The 18,392-nt window shown below is 42.1% G+C and overlaps 1 protein-coding gene across 1 annotated transcript in view; it reads right to left on the bottom strand.

Annotated features, from left to right (window-relative positions):
• Nucleotides 1-18,392, bottom strand: part of LOC121873526 — an 80,297-nt gene extending 61,905 nt beyond the window's left edge. The window contains exon 1 of the mRNA XM_042377124.1: nt 17,041-18,392. Coding sequence (XP_042233058.1) covers nt 17,041-18,079 — 1,039 coding nt within the window. The 5' untranslated portion in view covers nt 18,080-18,392. The remainder of the gene's footprint in view (nt 1-17,040) is intronic.

The following is an 18,392-nucleotide window of genomic DNA, read 5'->3' as shown; positions in this document are numbered from 1 at the left end:
ATACCAAGTGTCTTTCCTTCCTCTGATGGGGCGAGACACAGCCCTTCAAATTATAAATGATAATAAATATGCCCTCAATCTTCACCAGTGCACGGCCATACCTTCTTACAAGACGCTGCGATAAATGGTCTAATATATTAAGCAAGCGTGACAACCTTATTATGGTGACTTTAGTACAGTACACAGTCACAGCTCGTGAAATTCCTCTTTCCTGTGAGCTCGTCAGGTGACACGTAAAACTCTCGGGGAGTTAACTGAAGTGACATACAGTACAGGATATAGGAGGCAAGAGTCGTAATTTTATTAACGGAGGAAAATGAAGTGGCGGCAACAGGTGCTGGAGATAACCTGAACAAGAAGTAAACACAAGTGTCTAGACTGTAGACCTGACTGGCGCCAAAGGACCTCTGGACACACCGGGACATTGATAATTATTTAGTCACTTTCCCCCTCTCTCTCTCTTCCCCCCACACAACAAATTCGCTATGTAAGGTGGCGTTATCCAGTTCACTGTATAAAATCCATGCTGTCGTGACTTGTGAACGCTATAACTCGAAACAATGTGATGGATTTCAACCGAACTTGGTCCGTGGATTTATCACAAGATCTCAGATGGGTTTAACAATCTGCATTTTTTAATGTCATCACTGAGCAGAGTTATGGCTCCCCGGACATTGTTGAGGCGCGGCGGGGAACTTGCCCACCTGTACCGCGCGCCAACCAGGCCACAGCGGGAGCATTATGTGGGGTCGACACACCGCTACCGTTACTGACCAAAGTGAATGAATATAAATGATCATAACAAGGAGGTACACATAAAGTTCTCTCCACCCACCTAGTGTGTAGCCGCCCCTCGGTAGGTACACTGAAGGGTGACCCCAGACATGTGTGGGGATAGGAGTGTAACCCCAGAGGTGTGTGGGGATAGAAATGTGACCCCCAAAGATGTGTGGGGGTAGAAGTGTGATCCCAGAGATGCGTCGTATTCCTCTCTCTCTCTCTCTCTCTCTCACTAATATTGCCCTTTAGTTTTATATTTAGAATCGCTTCAGTTTACCTTTCTCTCACTCGTTCCACCTCACTTCCCTCAACCCGTTAAGAGAGTCGGTTTTTAAGTCTGTCTTCCTGCTGACGCTGAGAGGCGACTCATAACTGTCTGGGTCATATGCCAAGTACAACGTGAGACAAGTTATTTTTTAGGGCCAGAATGTAAGGGTCTCACATTTCTGACACAGGGATGGCCTAAGAACAAATGGTTCGATCCCGGGGCAATCACGGCCAACCCAACTGTAAATGGTTACCTAAATTTGCAGTTGGTGAAATGAAGAAGGTCGAGTGTAGTGTTAGCAATGTTGCCTCCTTGGATACTGAAGGTTTAGTATACAGTGTGTTGTATCCACCAGGTAGCTGCCTATGAAACCCACCTTTATTTTTACTTTCTCACAAGTATCAAACTAATCCAGGCGAGTGAATGTGGGCTGTTGCTCACCCGTCTTGTGTTTACCTATCTCACACACACACACACACACTACGAAGCCAACTTGAACCCTTAACACGACCCCCTTCAATCCCCCGCCGCGCCACGGTGGTTAACACTGATTGGGGTCATCTTATAATCCACCAAGTTTGGGTAAAACATATCACTATTTGTTACGTCATCACGTTTACAATCCCCGAACACATATTCCCAAACTGCATCCAGGTAACTACGCCGACCAATCACAGACCAGCTCCACGCGGGTTAGGTTAGGTTCGGTTAGGTCTACAATTATATTCTTACAACGCACCGGCAACCTTGTCAGCTATTAGTGACCTCACGAGTTACGTCACTTATGTGCAGCTGGTCTAGTTACTTTGAGGCAGTTCGGCAATATGTTCCCCGGACGGACGAGCAGAGAGCTTTAATAAAATATAGACAAATTATTATGCGTTCTCTGTCAAGGCTGTCAGGAGAGACTCACTGATTCTCTAAGCACATACTAAACATGTACCACTAGTACACACTTAAGTTTAATGTGAACACACTGATTATATATATATATATATATATATATATATATATATATATATATATATATATATATATATATATATATATATATATATATATATATATATATATATATATATATATATATATTTCAGCTAAACACAAATTATAATAATAATGGATTTTATTAATTATTATTAAAATATTAATATTTCTATTACTGGTACAGTACTATTATTACACACACAGGAAGAGAAGATATATGGCAGCCATATCAGAAACAAGTGAGGCAGGAGACGGGTCGTAAACTCCAGCTTGTAAATTCACTCTCGTGTAAACCACATGGTGCCTAGAGCCGGCCGGGGGAGGGGGGGGGCTTGCCGTGTGAGGAAGTGTGGGACGGAGGGCCTTTGTGGTGCAAAATACAATATCCGACAACTAGGGCTCCCGGTCAATACCGAAAAAGTGCTGTGCAACTTTCCCTACAACAGAAGTGTTAAACTGAGGGTGGGACAGCACATAGGAGAGATCTCACTTATGAGCTGAGTTCCTCAGGGCAGCTCTCTGTCTCCGACCCTATACAGTATATCATATACACAAGCGACACCCCACCTCCAACAAGGAAAAAAGGTTATGTATGCATATGATATTACTCAATTAACAACAAATCGAGGAAAATCACGTGTACTGCAGGTCGACAACACCAAGCAGGATATAGAAAGGGCGAACAGCTATGAAAATAATCCAGACCAGTCTCTTTAAACTCAGTGATACTTCTGTGCTGAAGGAAAACCCAACCACTAGTAATCACTAATGCTCAGATAGAATTCAAGAGCAGAGGCACCCTCCTGAGCCTGGATATATCCACAACAGGTTACTGCCACTATGTCCACACCAGGAAGGAAACAGCAAAAAGAGAGTTGAATAAACTATACAGCTTCAACACCTTGCCTAAGGATTTAAAACCACCGCAAGTCTGGTTAAATAATTCATTATTCCAATATTAACTTACTCAGCAGAACTCAATACATTGCGGAGACACCAACTACAGGTGGTCCAGAACGAGGCTCTAGACTAGAATCTAGACATCAAAGCCGGAATACACAGAGACCTGGGAGTGAGGCCCATCCACCAACAGCTACACACATTAACCAGAGAATTATGGTGAGGGAAAAAAAACGATTCGAGCAAAAACTCCAACAAAGACTCCCACCAGAGACAGTCCCCCCCCCCAAAAAACGACCAAAACACAAGGAGTCCATCAACACCTTCAGTCACGACTAGGACGATGGAATACGAAAGATGGCCTTAAATCCACATTATATAGGACAAGGCTGGCTGACTAGTGCCAGGCCCGACAAAGAGGACAGACACATCTCTTAAAATACCGGCAATAACCAGACCTATTCACCCAATAGTAAGGCGGCCAACTATTACCTCCTTCTCCACTTCTTCAGTTTGTGAACTATCAGTAGCTACCTTTCTTCCTCAACAAAAAGGTCGTATGGGGGAGGGAGAGGAGGTAGAGCCATCTAAGGGAGGGAGAAGAGGTAGAGCCGTGTGAGGGAGAGGAAAGTAGGGAGAGGCCATCTAAGGGAGGGAGAGGAGGTAGAGCCGTGTGAGGGAGAGGGAAGTAGGGAGAGGCCATCTAAGGGAGGGAGAGGAGGTAGAGCCGTGTGAGGGAGAGGGAAGTAGGGAGAGGCCATCTAAGGGAGGGAGAAGGCTGACATAAGGAAAGAGGGAAGGAGGTAGTTTTAGTTTAGTTTAACAACTTTATTGACAAGATACACCACCTAGACGTTGGCAACATTGCTCATACACCACCTAGACGTTGGCAACATTGCTCATACACCACCTAGACGTTGGCAACATTGCTCATACACCACCTAGACGTTGGTAACATTGCTCATACACCACCTAGACCAGGGGTTCTCAACCAGGGGGGAATTCAGGTTTTCAGGGGGGGGGGGGGAAACTGATTCGGGAGCAAGAGATATGTTCGATGAGAAATCAATCACAGAATTTTGGCCCTTGATGTGCGATTCCTACCCAAAAGTGGCAGAAAGAGCTATCCGTGCATTGCTTCCGTTTGTGTCGACATATCTTTGTGAGTCAGGCTTTTCAACTCTGTTGCAAATTAAAACGAAGCAACGTAGTAGATTAGAGGTAGAAAATGACCTGCGTTGTGCCCTTTCAAGCACTCCTCCGCGTATCCCAGAATTGGCGAAGAAAAAACAATCACAGGTTTCTCATTGACTGTAATCTTCATCTGAATAAAATTAATTATAAATTTACAATATCCTGGTATTCTATTGAACTTTTTGTTTATTGCATTATGCTTCAGTTTGGTCTGTTAAGTAATTCATTATAAATAAAAAAAAACTATTTTACTTTTATTCAAGTTTTATAAATCCATCAACATTGGCATTTAATTTGTAAAACTCCACTATAAAAATAATCCATATAAAATTGTAAATGTATATGTATTAATATGGAAAAAATAAAGGATTTTCAGTATTATATGCATATTATTTGGAATGCACTTTTTGAGGCAGACAATCTTGGAAAGGAGGGGAATGACATTCTGACATATGGTGAAAGGTGCATGGGGCAAACAAGGTTGAGAACCACTGACCTAGACGTTGGCAACATTGCTCATACACCACCTAGACGTTGGCAAGCCATTGCTCATACACCACCTAGACGTTGGCAACATTGCACATACACCACCTAGACGTTGGTAACCTTGCTCATACACCACCTAGACGTTGGCAACATTGCACAAATGCACATACACCACCTAGACGTTGGTAACATTGCTCATACACCACCCAGACGATGGCAACATTGCTCATACACCACCTAGACGTTGGCAACATTGCACATACACCACCTAGACGTTGGCAACATTGCACATACACCACCTAGACGTTAACCTTGCTCGTACACCACCCAGACGTTGGCAACAGCACAATGCACATACACCACCTAGACGTTGGTAACATTGCTCATACACCCAGACGATGCAACATTGCTCATACACCACCCAGACGTTGGTAACATTGCACATACACCACCTAGAGGTTGGTAACATTGCTCATACACCACCTAGACGTTGGCAACATTGCACATACACCACCCAGACGTTGACAACATTGCTCATACACCACCTAGACGTTGACAACATTGCACATACACCACCTAGACGTTGGCAACATTGCACATACACCACCTAGACGTTGACAACATTGACATACACCACCTAGACGATGAACATTGACATACACCACCTAGACGTTGGTAAATATTGCTCATACACCACCTAGACGTTGGCAACATTGCACACACCACCCAGACGTTTGACAACATTGCACATACACCACCTAGACGTTGGCAACATTGCACATACACCACCTAGACGTTGGTAATATTGCTCATACACCACCTAGACGTTGGCAACATTGCACATACACCACCTAGACGTTGGCAACATTGCTCATACACCACCCAGACGTTGACAACATTGCTATACACCACCTAGACGTTGGCAACATTGCTCATACACCACCTAGACGATGGCAACATTGCACATACACCATCTAGACGTTGGCAACATTGCTCATACACCACCTAGACGTTGGCAACATTGCACATACACCACCCTAGACGTTGACAACATTGCAATACACCACCTAGACGTTGGTAACATTGCTCATACACCACCCAGACGTTGGCAACATTGCACATACACCACCCAGACGTTGACAACATTGCTCATACACCACCCAGACGTTGACAACATTGCACATACACCACCTAGACGTTGACAACATTGTACATACACCACCCAGACGTTGACAACATTGCACATACACCACCCAGACGTTGACAACATTGCACATACACGACCTAGACGATGGTAACCTTGCTCATACACCACCCAGACGTTGGTAACATTGCTCATACACCACCTAGACGATGGCAACATTGCACATACACCACCCTAGACGTTGGCAACATTGCACATACACCACCTAGACGTTGACAACATTGCACATACACCACCTAGACGTTGGTAAATTGCTCATACACCACCTAGACGATGGCAACATTGCTCATACACCACCTAGACGTTGGCAACATTGCACATACACCACCACGTTGACAACATTGCACATACACCACCTAGACGTTGACAACATTGCACATACACGACCCAGACGATGGTAACCTTGCTCATACACCACCTAGACGTTGACAACATTGCTCATACATCCACCCAGACGTTGGCATAACATTGCTCATACACCACCTAGACGTTGGTAACATTGCACATACACCACCTAGACGTTGGTAACCATGCTCATACACCACCCAGACGTTGGCAACATTGCACATACACCACCCAGACGTTGGTAACATTGCTCATACACCACCTAGACGTTGGCAACATTGCTCATACACCACCTAGACGTTAGCAACATTATTCATACACCACCTAGACGTTGGCAACATTGCTCATACACCACCTAGACGTTGACAACATTGCTCATACATCACCGAGACGTTGACAACATTGCTCATACATCACTTAGAGTCTTAGACGTTGGCAACAATGCTCATACACCACCTAGACGTTGGCAACACTACCATCAAGAGACCAACAGAATACAGTTTGTCCAGAAACACGGGCGAGAGGGAGAGAGGGAAGGATGGAGGGGTGGAAGGAAAGAGAGGGAGTGTGGGAGCAGGAGGAGGTGAGAGGTGGTACAAAAGGGGAGGAAGGGAGGGAGGGGTGGTTAGGTTAGGTTAGGTAGTGAGCGGCGTGTGTGTGTACCGGTATGTGTGCATGTGTTCCAGCGTTTATGCGTGCGTATGAGTGTGTGTATGCGTGCGTTTAAATGTGTGTGTGTGTGTGTGTGACAGTAGCGGCCGCACGTCAAACTCACAAGTCGGGACATCGCCAAGTGCTTCAGTAATCTCACCTCTGGTCTAGTGAGACAAGTCTGCCAGCCACCAGCGGACGGCGAGGCACACAGATGGAGACAGATAGTTAGATAGGCAGGTGACTATATAGATGTACCGATAGACAGATACCTCGATAGATATAGATAGGCATATAAATATAGGTAGATAGGTAAATATATAGAGAGATAGAACGATAGGCAAATAGACATAGGAATATAACAGGCAGGGAAATAGACTGGTAAACATACAGAGACAGACTGGTGAAGATAAATAAGGAAATAGATAGATACCGTAGATAGACAGACAGATAAATAGATTGATAAAGAGATAAGTAAATAGAGATAAAGACAAACACATAATAGTTACACATAGACTGACAGAGAGAGAGAGAGAGAGAGAGAGAGAGAGAGAGAGAGAGAGAGAGAGACTGGTCTTAACCAAATCAACGGTACATATGTTTCCATGGAGTGAAGGAATTGTTTTGCAAGTGAATAAAGATTTTTAGTATGTTTCTAGTGTGTAGATGTAATAAAAATATTGGTCTATTTTCTGGTAAGTGATTTTAGAAATCAAGTTAACTGGTGCAATGTGAACGTATTGTTACACCGAGGCATATTTTAGTATTATAATTTTTGTGAACTACAGTAGGTGGTCTGATTATTTTCTATTCCAAGCAGCAGTTATTTTGGTAAGTTTGGGGATATTTTCTTGTACATATTGATGTATTACCTATGTAAGAATTTTCTAGAATGAATTGCAACATTTTTGTTATGATTTACTTACGTATTGTAAGATTCGATCAAAGTAGAAGTAAGAACGTTCTAGAACTTCCCAGGTGCTAGGATGTTCTAAGAGAACGTGTATAAACATGAGCGAGCTGCCTCGGGAAGTACTGCAGTGCTGCCAGACATGAGAAATTTTCCCTGGATTTGGGGAATTCTTGGTATCGATGGGGAATTCAGGTCCGATTTGAGGGAATTTTCACTGTGAACTAAATTGTCTTCAAAATTTCGGGAATGATCACTGTGAACCAAATTGTCTATGCAATTACATAACTTCCCTTACACTCCCATTGAAAATGTTCGGTACAAGATCCAACACACTTTCTTTTCCTAAATGCGATTTACTTCAGAGCTAAAACTACTGCAGCTATTGCACACAACACTCAAATTACTGCAGCTATTGCACACAACACTCAAATTACTGCAGCTATTGCACACAACTATTGAACTACTGCAGCTATTGCACACAACACTCAAATTACTGCAGCTATTGCACACAAATTACTGCAGCTATTGCACAACACTTACTGCAGCTATTGCACACAACACTCAAATTACTGCAGTTACAACACTCAAATTACTGCATGTTGCAGCTATTGCACAACACTCAAATTACTGCAGCTATTGCAAACATTCATTGCACACAACACTCAAACTACTGCAGCTATTGCACACAACACTCAAATTACTGCAGCTATTGCACACAACACTCAAATTACTGCAGCTATTGCACACAACACTCAAACTACTGCAGCTATTGCACACAACACTCAAATTACTGCAGCTATTGCACACAACACTCAAATTACTGCAGCTATTGCACACAACACTCAAATTACTGCAGCTATTGCACACAACACTCAAATTACTGCAGCTATTGCACACAACACTCAAATTACTGCAGCTATTGCACACAACACTCAAATTACTGCAGCTATTGCACACAACACTCATTGTTTGCCAAAGCAAGGTCTTGAAGCCTTTCAAAAGCACTGTTTGAACTTTTTGATTAAGTGTAAATAAAATTTGTAACAGATTTACCTTTAAAAATGCCTTGTTTTAAACACTCGAGTCATTTATGTCACAACGGTGATGAAGAAAAGTGAGGCTTGCTTCTATTGCAGTTCACTTCCTGGTGTCATAGAAGCTTACAAATTAGATGAGATAGATATGGAATCGAGACTTACTTGGGAACACTGAGCTTGATATAGATGAGAATATTGACTCAAAGATTTTAGCGAACAATTGAGAAAATTAAAAAACCAAAAAATAGATGGAACACCAATGTTTCCTCTGTTGTCATTCTCCATATTTTGTGTATTATTCCTTCCACAGTCAAGTGCTGTTGCCGAGAGAATCTTTTAGCAGTAAACAACAAGAAAACAAAACAAATTCACTATCAACAAAACATTAGTTGGATTCTTGTTTCAATTTCACAACAGACAACACCCTCATTAGGCGTATGGGATCAGATAATTATGTATGATGATAAACAGAATGATTCAGACTGAAATGTTTATACAAAGAAAGTAACTACTGTGTATAGGTATATTATAGTAAATGGTAGAAATAAATACTGAATGGAGGTGCGTACTTACCTATAGGTAAAACAGCATATCCTTCACTTATAGATTTAAATTTAAGTTAATAAATTTGTTATGGTAAAATGGTAAAAGTAATACAATGAAATTGGTTTTAGGTTTCAACAGCGTTCTGTGGTACGATCTTGGTGACCTGAGTGTTTTTGTTTATTTTTAAAGCATTAAGTCCATATAATAAACTACAGTACTGTAAAGGGAAACACCTCAAGTGATGTTTTAGTTCTCCATACTCCAAGCCCATTATTCTTCACCTACAGTGTAGTATAGGAGTATACTTGCACGTACAGTTGGACTGGGTTGTGAGGCTCATAACTAAAGCAATATTTTATTTTACATTCAAATTTGTGAATAGAAGGTATGATGAATGAGAACTTTATATTAGTAATTTACACTATACAATGTATGCTTACCTTTTCACTAAAGATGTCATTCATCATAAGCCACAACTCCAGAAAACTGTGAAGGCAAATTCCTTCGGAGTGAGAGTTGTGAATTCTTGGAACACTCTGCCAGAGAGTGTTGTGACGGCACTGAGTGTGAGCTCTTTCAATACACTTGACCAACACTGGAGCAGGTTCAGATACATTCAGGAGCCAGTACATGCCCGGTACTTGCCAACAGTGCGTAACAGAGACGTGACCGACTGCCCAAGCGACTAACGAGCGAGACGGAAGTAAGAAATGGGAAATTTCTGTTCAATTTGGAGAATTTTGACCCTCAAATTTCGGGAAATTTAAACCAGAGCGTCTAGAAGCAACTGGGAAGTAGTAGCCCGTTTCTGCCCTGTGTCAAGTACAGAGCCTGGTGGCATTGTTTTGAGCAAAACAGTGAAAAGATTGAGGAAATGTACACAGGTAGTGTCCAGTGGTAAAGACATACTCTGTGAACAGTTTTGCGAAGATTTACCGGAGACTGTCAAGTGGTAATTTGACGACACTTGTTATATTATCCTCTTATTCTATGTATACGACCTGGCCGCTAGTAAACCTGTGGAAGAGGGTAAGCGGCGAAAGGGGTTCGTAATAGTATTTAATTGGAATCAGGTGACATTAGTGAAGTTTTAAGAGATGTATGGACGTTTCTGCACCACTTGTTATTAATCTACCATAATGCATGGTTAATAATCTACCATAATGCATGGTTAATAATCTACCATAATGCATGGTTAATAATCTACCATAAGGTATGGTTAATAATCTACCATAAGGCATGGTTAATAATCTACCATAATGCATGGTTAATAATCTACCATAAGGCATGGTTAGTTTACTTTTTATATAGCGAACAACTCCCGTTGTCAGTTAACTTATAATTACCTGTATTTAACTATTTGTCTGCGATTTGTTTTAACTGGTCTACATAAACCCACAACATTTAAGTTTTTTTTTTTTTAAACTAATCTCACTAAACTATACCATCGAGACCGAAAAGCTCTAGAAAGAAATGTCACAAAAAAAAGCACTGAGCCAGGGGGCAGAGGTGAGAGAGTGATGAAAGAACGGCAGCTTAGGTGAATTACGAGCCTAAAGTCAACAACATTTTCATATTTATCAGTACCCAGCTATACAGATGAGTGGCGCATACAGGTGCTGACGATTTGTTTCGTGACATCGTAAATGCCCCTGGCATCTCTTTTTAATATGTAATATTTCCGTTTAATTAATTTTTTCCTCAGTTTTGTTTTTGTAGTTGGTTGAGAGGCAGTGGGCGTGTGTGGTGTTTAGATAGGCCCGTAGCTGCTTGTTTACAGTTTGGTCCGGCGGGGATGGAATAGGGAGGAGGTGGGGTGATGACTGTATTTTTAGCCCACCCAGGTCAAATTCTTCACGTTTCTCACCTTTACAGGGTATTTCTTGTCTCCTTCAGCGACAGTTCGTCCAGTCTTCACGTCTCTTACCCTCCACAGATAACCCTCCTCTCTCTCGGTCACTGTTACGGTACCTTCTCTCGGTCACTGATACGGTACCTTCAGTCTTCACGTCTCATCTTTTTTTTTACTTCTATCCTCTTCACCACTGATCGGCTCGTTTGCCGCTTGGGCGATCTGTCACGTCTCTGAATACTTTTCCTTTTCTTTTATCCTCTTCACCAAAAGATCGGCTCGTTAGCCGCTTGGGCGATCGGTCACGTCTCTTACGCACTGTTGGCAAGTACTGCTGGGCATGCACCGGCTCCTGAATGTACCTGAACCCGCTCCAGTGTTGGTCAAGTCTTGTCTTGAAAGCTCATACTCGGTGCCGTCACAACATTTTCTGGTAGATTGTTCCAAGAGTTCACAACTCTCACTCCGAAAAAGTTTGCCCTCACAGTTTTCTGGACTTGCGGCTTCTTCAATCTTGAGCTGTGACCCCTTGTGGGGCGAGCGTCCGCCAGCTCCAAGTAAGGACACTCGACTGAGTAGTGCCCCTTGAGATGCTTATACACCTAAATTAGGTTACACCTTGCCCGTCTGTAGTATAAGCTAGGCAAGTTCAGGTGCTCCAATCTCTCAGGGTAGCTGAGGTGCCGCAGTGCAGGCACCAGTCTGGTGGCCCTCCTTTGAAAATTTTCAACCAATTGACAGTCCCTAGCATATCTCGGGGACCAGACGGGTTGACAGTACTCCAGATGGGGAAGCACTTCACTCTTGAAGATCGTAACGAGGGACGGACCGTCTAGATATCTGAACGACCTTCTTAGAAGACCCAATATTTTATTTGCCTGATTTACCTTCTTCTCGCAATGGCCCGAGAACTTCAGCTCATTGTCAACATACACACCTAGGTCCTTCTCACATTGTCTCAAATAGTGCAGTTTCTTCATCCCGTTAGGACATATGATACGCCTCCTTACCGTTGGTATGCCCCAGGTGCATCCTCTTACACTTCGTGACATTGAATATCAGCAGCCATTTCTTCGACCATTCTTGGAGCCCACAGAGGTCCTTCTGCAGCTCTTCACAGTCCGCTTGGTTCTTGATTTCCCGAAATTGGCGTCATCGGCAAACATTTGTATGGAGGAGTGTACAACGTCAGGCATGTCATTTATGAAACAAACAAACAACAATCATGGTCCCTTAGTCTAGATTTTTTACCCTCCGTCGGGTCTTTTAACCAGGGAGGTGTTATATGACCCACAGTCCCACTGGTCCGTCACCTCGCCAGACACCAAGGGTAGCCAACGCCAACTATCAACTTTTGTATTGAAAATGATTCGAGCTGCAGCGATTGGAGTGTGATCAGTCAGAGGTTGTACCAGCTCGCCACACAGATACCAAGCCCAATCATAACCACTTTTCTAATTACTGTAATTATACCCTTAAGAAAAAAAATCAATTGGAAGTGATAGGGATAACAGAGACTGGAGCGTAATCTATATACATAACGGAAATGTTTTCGCTCGTGACCTACACACTCGCACAGGGATATATATCCGTTGCCGGGGAGGAAAATAGTGTAGAAAAAGAGGAAGTGTTATTGTCCAATTGATTCGTGGTACAGGGTAATGATATTATTATTATTATTGTTAGTAGTCGTAGTAGTAGTACTAGGTCTTTTATGGTGATAGTTGTATTATCATGCCGTATTAATATGGTAAAAGAGGGGTATAATCGTGTAGGTAATATTTAGTCTTTTGGGAGCAAGAGGTGTGAATGTGTTTCCAAAGGTACTACGTGAACGCTAGCCAGGTAACGTTAAAGTGTTTTATCACTGAGTATAATAAGCAGGGGTGCTTAATCTTCAAATTGATCCGGCTTTTGTTGAGGTGGTATTCTAAAGTACCACATACAGGTGTATTTTTAATTAAGGTGCTCCGTTGTAATTTGAATCTATTCTGTAGATCATTCTCGTGCTTTAGCGTAAGTCAGTTGGTCAGCGTGCTCTTACATTTCCAGTCATGGGGAAAATTGAACGTTCCAAGTTTAGCGTATCCAAGCCCGAGGAACTGGGAGATCGAGCCGCTGTGGCAGATTCTCGACAGTTTGTGGTAAATATAGAGATAGGTAAACAGATAGATATTTACTTAGTAAATTCGTAATACCTGTATAAGTTTACACCTGTTCAATACTAATCAGACAGTGCAGGTATACAATCATATTAATCAAGGTGGAATAATAAAGTTGTTGGAGAATTATTTCCACGAAGTATTTTTAATTTAAATATATTGAATACAATAATCTTCACCATACAATCAATATTACCACAAGGAAGCACAATCAGACACTCACGGCCACTAGCTAAAAATACAGTTCCACAACTTCCACATAGCAAGCTACCTGAGCCTCCAAAGATCACCGTGCACTTGGCGCCATAACTCAGCCGACGCGCGGCCGGATATAGACTCAAGTCTCGCCATTATCACTACACACCTTGTATATAGCACGGTAGCTCTCACCATCAAAGACAGGTGAGGCCCTAGAGATACCTCAACCCTCATAAACTTTCAACGAATCAAAACAAATCGTAGCGCGCCTCCTGTGTTTGCCTCGTCACTATGGCAGCCCCGCAACAAACACGTTTACACCTTCACACTCACCATTGTGTTAACACATTCCTCCGCCTCCCAGCTCGAGCACAGCCGTATCATCCTACTATCAATCACCCACCCGCGCCCTCTAAACACGTGCCACCATTTTTCGCAATGGGCCAAATTTAGACCTCAACTACCAAAACACCTTTCTCTCATCGCTTCGTCTACACCAGAGTTGGCTGCACATAGTCCTGCCAAGATATAGGTAAGTGAACACAATCTAGTGGCCCCGAGCGATGGTCTCGAGGATAACTAGCCAGACGCTGCGTTTGTTTGACAGGAGAATTTCAAGAGGAATCCGAGTGTTTACGTGACGTCTCTCTGTGGAAGTTACCTCTGTTGGAGCTAGACACCAACTCAACAACATAATCAGTATACACTTACACACGAGTTTGCTCTTTATGTAATAATGAGAATTCAATTGAATTATTTTAACAACAAAACTGTTAGGAAGAATTACTCGAGATATAAAATTTATGTTTTCTGTACACTTTCTCATACTGTAGGTAGTAGGCAGATAACAAACAGGGAGGTACTACCGCCTGGGAAGATATTGGAAGCATAATGTATTGTCTACTGGCAGACCCTGCTGCCATATGGCATCACGAAAATTTTGACCACGTCCCAGGTTGCTTATCTGACTTTCTGCCGCATTTACACACAATTGCAGTCTCATTTGTTTCTCTTACTTTGACGACACATAATACATGCTGTATGTCGTTTCTCACTTGATTTTTTTTTCCATTTTTGTATTTCTTTGTGGTTCATTATTATTATTATTATTACAGTGTTCTTATAATTATCTTTATTTTATTATTTTATTTTTATTTTTTTATTATAAATTTTATTTCCTAGGAATTATTATTATTATTACATTTTCGCCCCCCAGGCCCCGATGTGGGTCAGTGACCTGTGCCCGGGTGGGCTAATCCCCGTAAAAAAAAAATACGATTGTTGCATGTCATAATAATATGAAGCTATACATAGGATCAGAGCTTTGAAGTAGAGGAAATTGTGGGGTAAACAAAAAGCAAAAAATAAAAAATAAAAACTAACCTAACCAAACTTAAACCTGTTATGGTCAGTTTATAATAGAAGACCTAATTATAATCTTAGGAATTTTATATTTAGACACATTTCTTGTATGACGTTTCCCTCGCAAACGACCAGGGGTTGGAGAGAAGGCCCCAGGTTAGGTGATTTGCGAAGGAAACGTCATAGAAATTTCCTAGAATTGTCCAGATTATTGATTGTAAAGATAAAATTATCAAGATTCAAATTATATCATCTACTATAAATTGATTCCCAACCTTACCTTAATTATCAGATACTGGAGGATGTGATGCTACTTGTAGGTACTTTGTCCGGTATTATTTCGCTTGTAGGTAATTTTATAGTTGCATCGGTAGTTTTGACAATTCTAAGACACTTTACTTCAATGGCAATTAAGGCGCAAATTACGTTTAAGCGGGATATTTAACATTTCATTATGTATGTTCGTACATGGCGGTACACACCCAGTACATCGAACGACGTAGCGGTACACACCTAGAACATTTATTTTGACGATACTGAGTCTGATTCGCACTTTGTACACTTCACAGAACCATGAAGGATTTGCCAAGCTGTGGAAGAACACCCGTTGCAACATGAATTGTCTGTGCCACAGAGAATCCCTGCTGCGACTAGCCAACTAAGCCAGGCAAAATTCGAAACTCAGCAACGCTAATTGGCGGGACAGTGTTAAGTAAGATATAAACAGTCTCCCGCCACAATACACATACGTACAGTAATTTCTTAAAAGGAAAAAAAAATCGACAAATATAAACTTGCGACGGAAACGTAGTTATTATTTTTTTCTATCTCCCTATATAAATATCAAAACATAATGTTTCGTGGTAGACAATTTCCGAATTTTAACCCATTTTTTCTTATAAATACATATACACCACTAAAGTTCACACGCTGAAATTCATTTATCTACAAGTTGCAAATAGAATATCACTCCTTATATACATATAACACCTCGGATCTAATTACCCTGTATATATGTTATACAGCTAATTTTTCGATATTTTTTGCATTAGTGCACACAACTTTACAGTATATTCGAATAAGACGTCTAATTTTAAGATAATTTTCTTATATTACATTACCGTCGCAAACGTATAATAACGGAAATATCGCATGCCAGATATTTCTCTATTTTCTTCCATTAATCTTCCGCCATTATCGCCTCCCACTCGGCGGGTTTCCTTCATAATTCGCCATGCGCATGCGTTCTACATGCACGTCACGCGGCCAATCAAAAGCGTTTTTTTTTTGAAGGGGGGGTTCACTAATTAAAATAAATTGTGGTTTAATTCGCGGTATTTTTTATCCAATCAGATTCGATTGTGATTTTGGGTCTCATATTTCGAAATTCAAATTCATTTCCGATCATGGAAGTCTGCGATGGGTGTCACTTTAATTATATGGAGTTGATTGAGCAATTTTTGGAAAAAAAAGAACAAGCTATAGCATTTTTTAGATGTCATGGTGTTCTCCCGACATAAGTAAAGTGTCCTTAGTGTAAGAACGAGTGTAAATATCGTCAAGCTCAAGACCAACACAGTTGGCATTGTAGTAACTCGTTCCTTATTCCCAAAACAAAGAGACGTTGGTGTTCGTACACCGTCAGTGATTACAAAGGAACCAGAACCAGGCCAATAAGGTAAGAAATAAGTTATTCCATCATTTGGTGAGAGTTAGGTTAGGTCATCCCCCCCCCCCAAAAAAAAAAGGTTCTTTTTTTCTTTTCTTTTTTTTTTTGTATTCGCTTGGCCACGATTTTTGCCTGAAAACGCCCCACCCAAAACATCCGATAACAAAAAACCGGCAATTTTCGACGGAAATCAAGGTCGGAACCAATCAAAACACAAAAATACACAAGAAAAACATAAGTTTGACTTTCTAACAGAGTTGTGTGCACCAATACAAATTTACCAATTTTTCAAGCCCTGAAGCGTTATTCACTTAACATATAACACACGTCACCTTTACTAACATTTAATCTAAACACCAAATTACCGGGCAAATAATGTGCCAAAACACCAATGTAAAACACGTAGCTATGATGTTAAGAGTATCTGCTCACTATCGGGATGTTACTATCCTCGTAATTTGGATAAACTTAACGTATTTCACCTACCTGCCAGTCGAAGGTTACGAGAACTGCGTTTCTTTTCCAACCAGCGTTCTTTACGTAGCCATTCATCCAGGTTAGCGTTGATGTCCAGCGCCTGTCTCTGCTGGATGCTTTGTTGGGAACCACTCCCACGGCGGGAATCTTTATTCGCGCGCAAGGGAAGCGTGGCAGCGGTGTGATACCATGAATTAACGGCGTCGTCATGAACTCGGCTGCCGTCTGCTTGGCCTCGCTGAACGGTATCCCTGAGGTAGGTGACGCCGGGACACACTTCTGTTGAGCAGTCCTCCAAAATATCTTCACTCTCACTGCTGCTGCTACAACTACTGCTGGTACTACTACTACTGCTGCTGCTATTGTAAGTCGAGTGACCACCACGTGTTTCTGGGATATGTCGCGAACTGCTGGACTGGCAGGGTTCTGATATGCAAGATGTTAACTCGGAAGATGCTGGTTGAGTTGACGACACCATCCCATCCTCCCTGGCGTCCTCCTTGATGTCGGAAGTAGACGTATCGTGCGCCTTCTTCTTGCGTCGCCAGGGAAGGTCTATACTGAAGGAGTTACTGCGAGGTTTACAAGCTACCCTAACAAGGTTCTGGTACAGATGATCAAGGTCGAAGGAGCGAGTATGAGACAGTTTCTTATGTCGAGGGTTGGGCACTTGCTGCTTGAGGCTAGGTGATGGCAGGTCCTTCTCTTGGTTGCTTTGGGGTCGAAGAGATGGGACATTATTCTTGCGGGAAACCACAGCTGAAGGTGGCAGCTTGGGCGATGCAGGACACGAGGAGTAGGCTCGTGTGAGCGGCTGGTTCTGGGCTGTCAAGTGCCCACGAGGGAGTGACGCCCCGCGGCTACGGCCCGACGGCAGCGGTGGAGGCAGGTTGTAATATACGTTGGCGTCTGTCAAGAAATCCATATCAGCTGCTTCAACACTGGGGTCTGGCCTGACACCGCCCGTGTTAATATAAGTGTGACGCATTTCTATCCTAGCCTGACCTGGGGCGGCGCCTGCCACACTATTGTTACTCTTAGTATTCATATTCGGGGTTGAAAATAAGTACGAAACTCATCACTCACATTAATGACTGGACACTTGTAAATTCCCTTGACGTCACATGGTCGTTTAGTATGTTTACAACATGTAACTTACCGATCCTTGACAAGTCATATATTTTTATAAATAGTTAATAATCATGTAACACGCCCAATTGTCACCTATACCATCACCGATAGTGAGTTTCAACTTTCACTTCTAATGTTTACAAGACGAATACTGTAAACGATCGAAAAACGGCCATGTGGATATTGAAGCAAGAACACAGGCACACACTCCCACACGAGTAGAGAGCACA

This window comes from Homarus americanus, unplaced genomic scaffold (assembly GCF_018991925.1).
Source record: "Homarus americanus isolate GMGI-L3 unplaced genomic scaffold, GMGI_Hamer_2.0 scaffold30858, whole genome shotgun sequence".
Taxonomy (NCBI): Eukaryota; Metazoa; Arthropoda; class Malacostraca; order Decapoda; family Nephropidae; genus Homarus; species Homarus americanus.
Note: the sequence above shows the minus strand (reverse complement) of the source record. Positions and strands in the feature narration are given on the sequence as shown.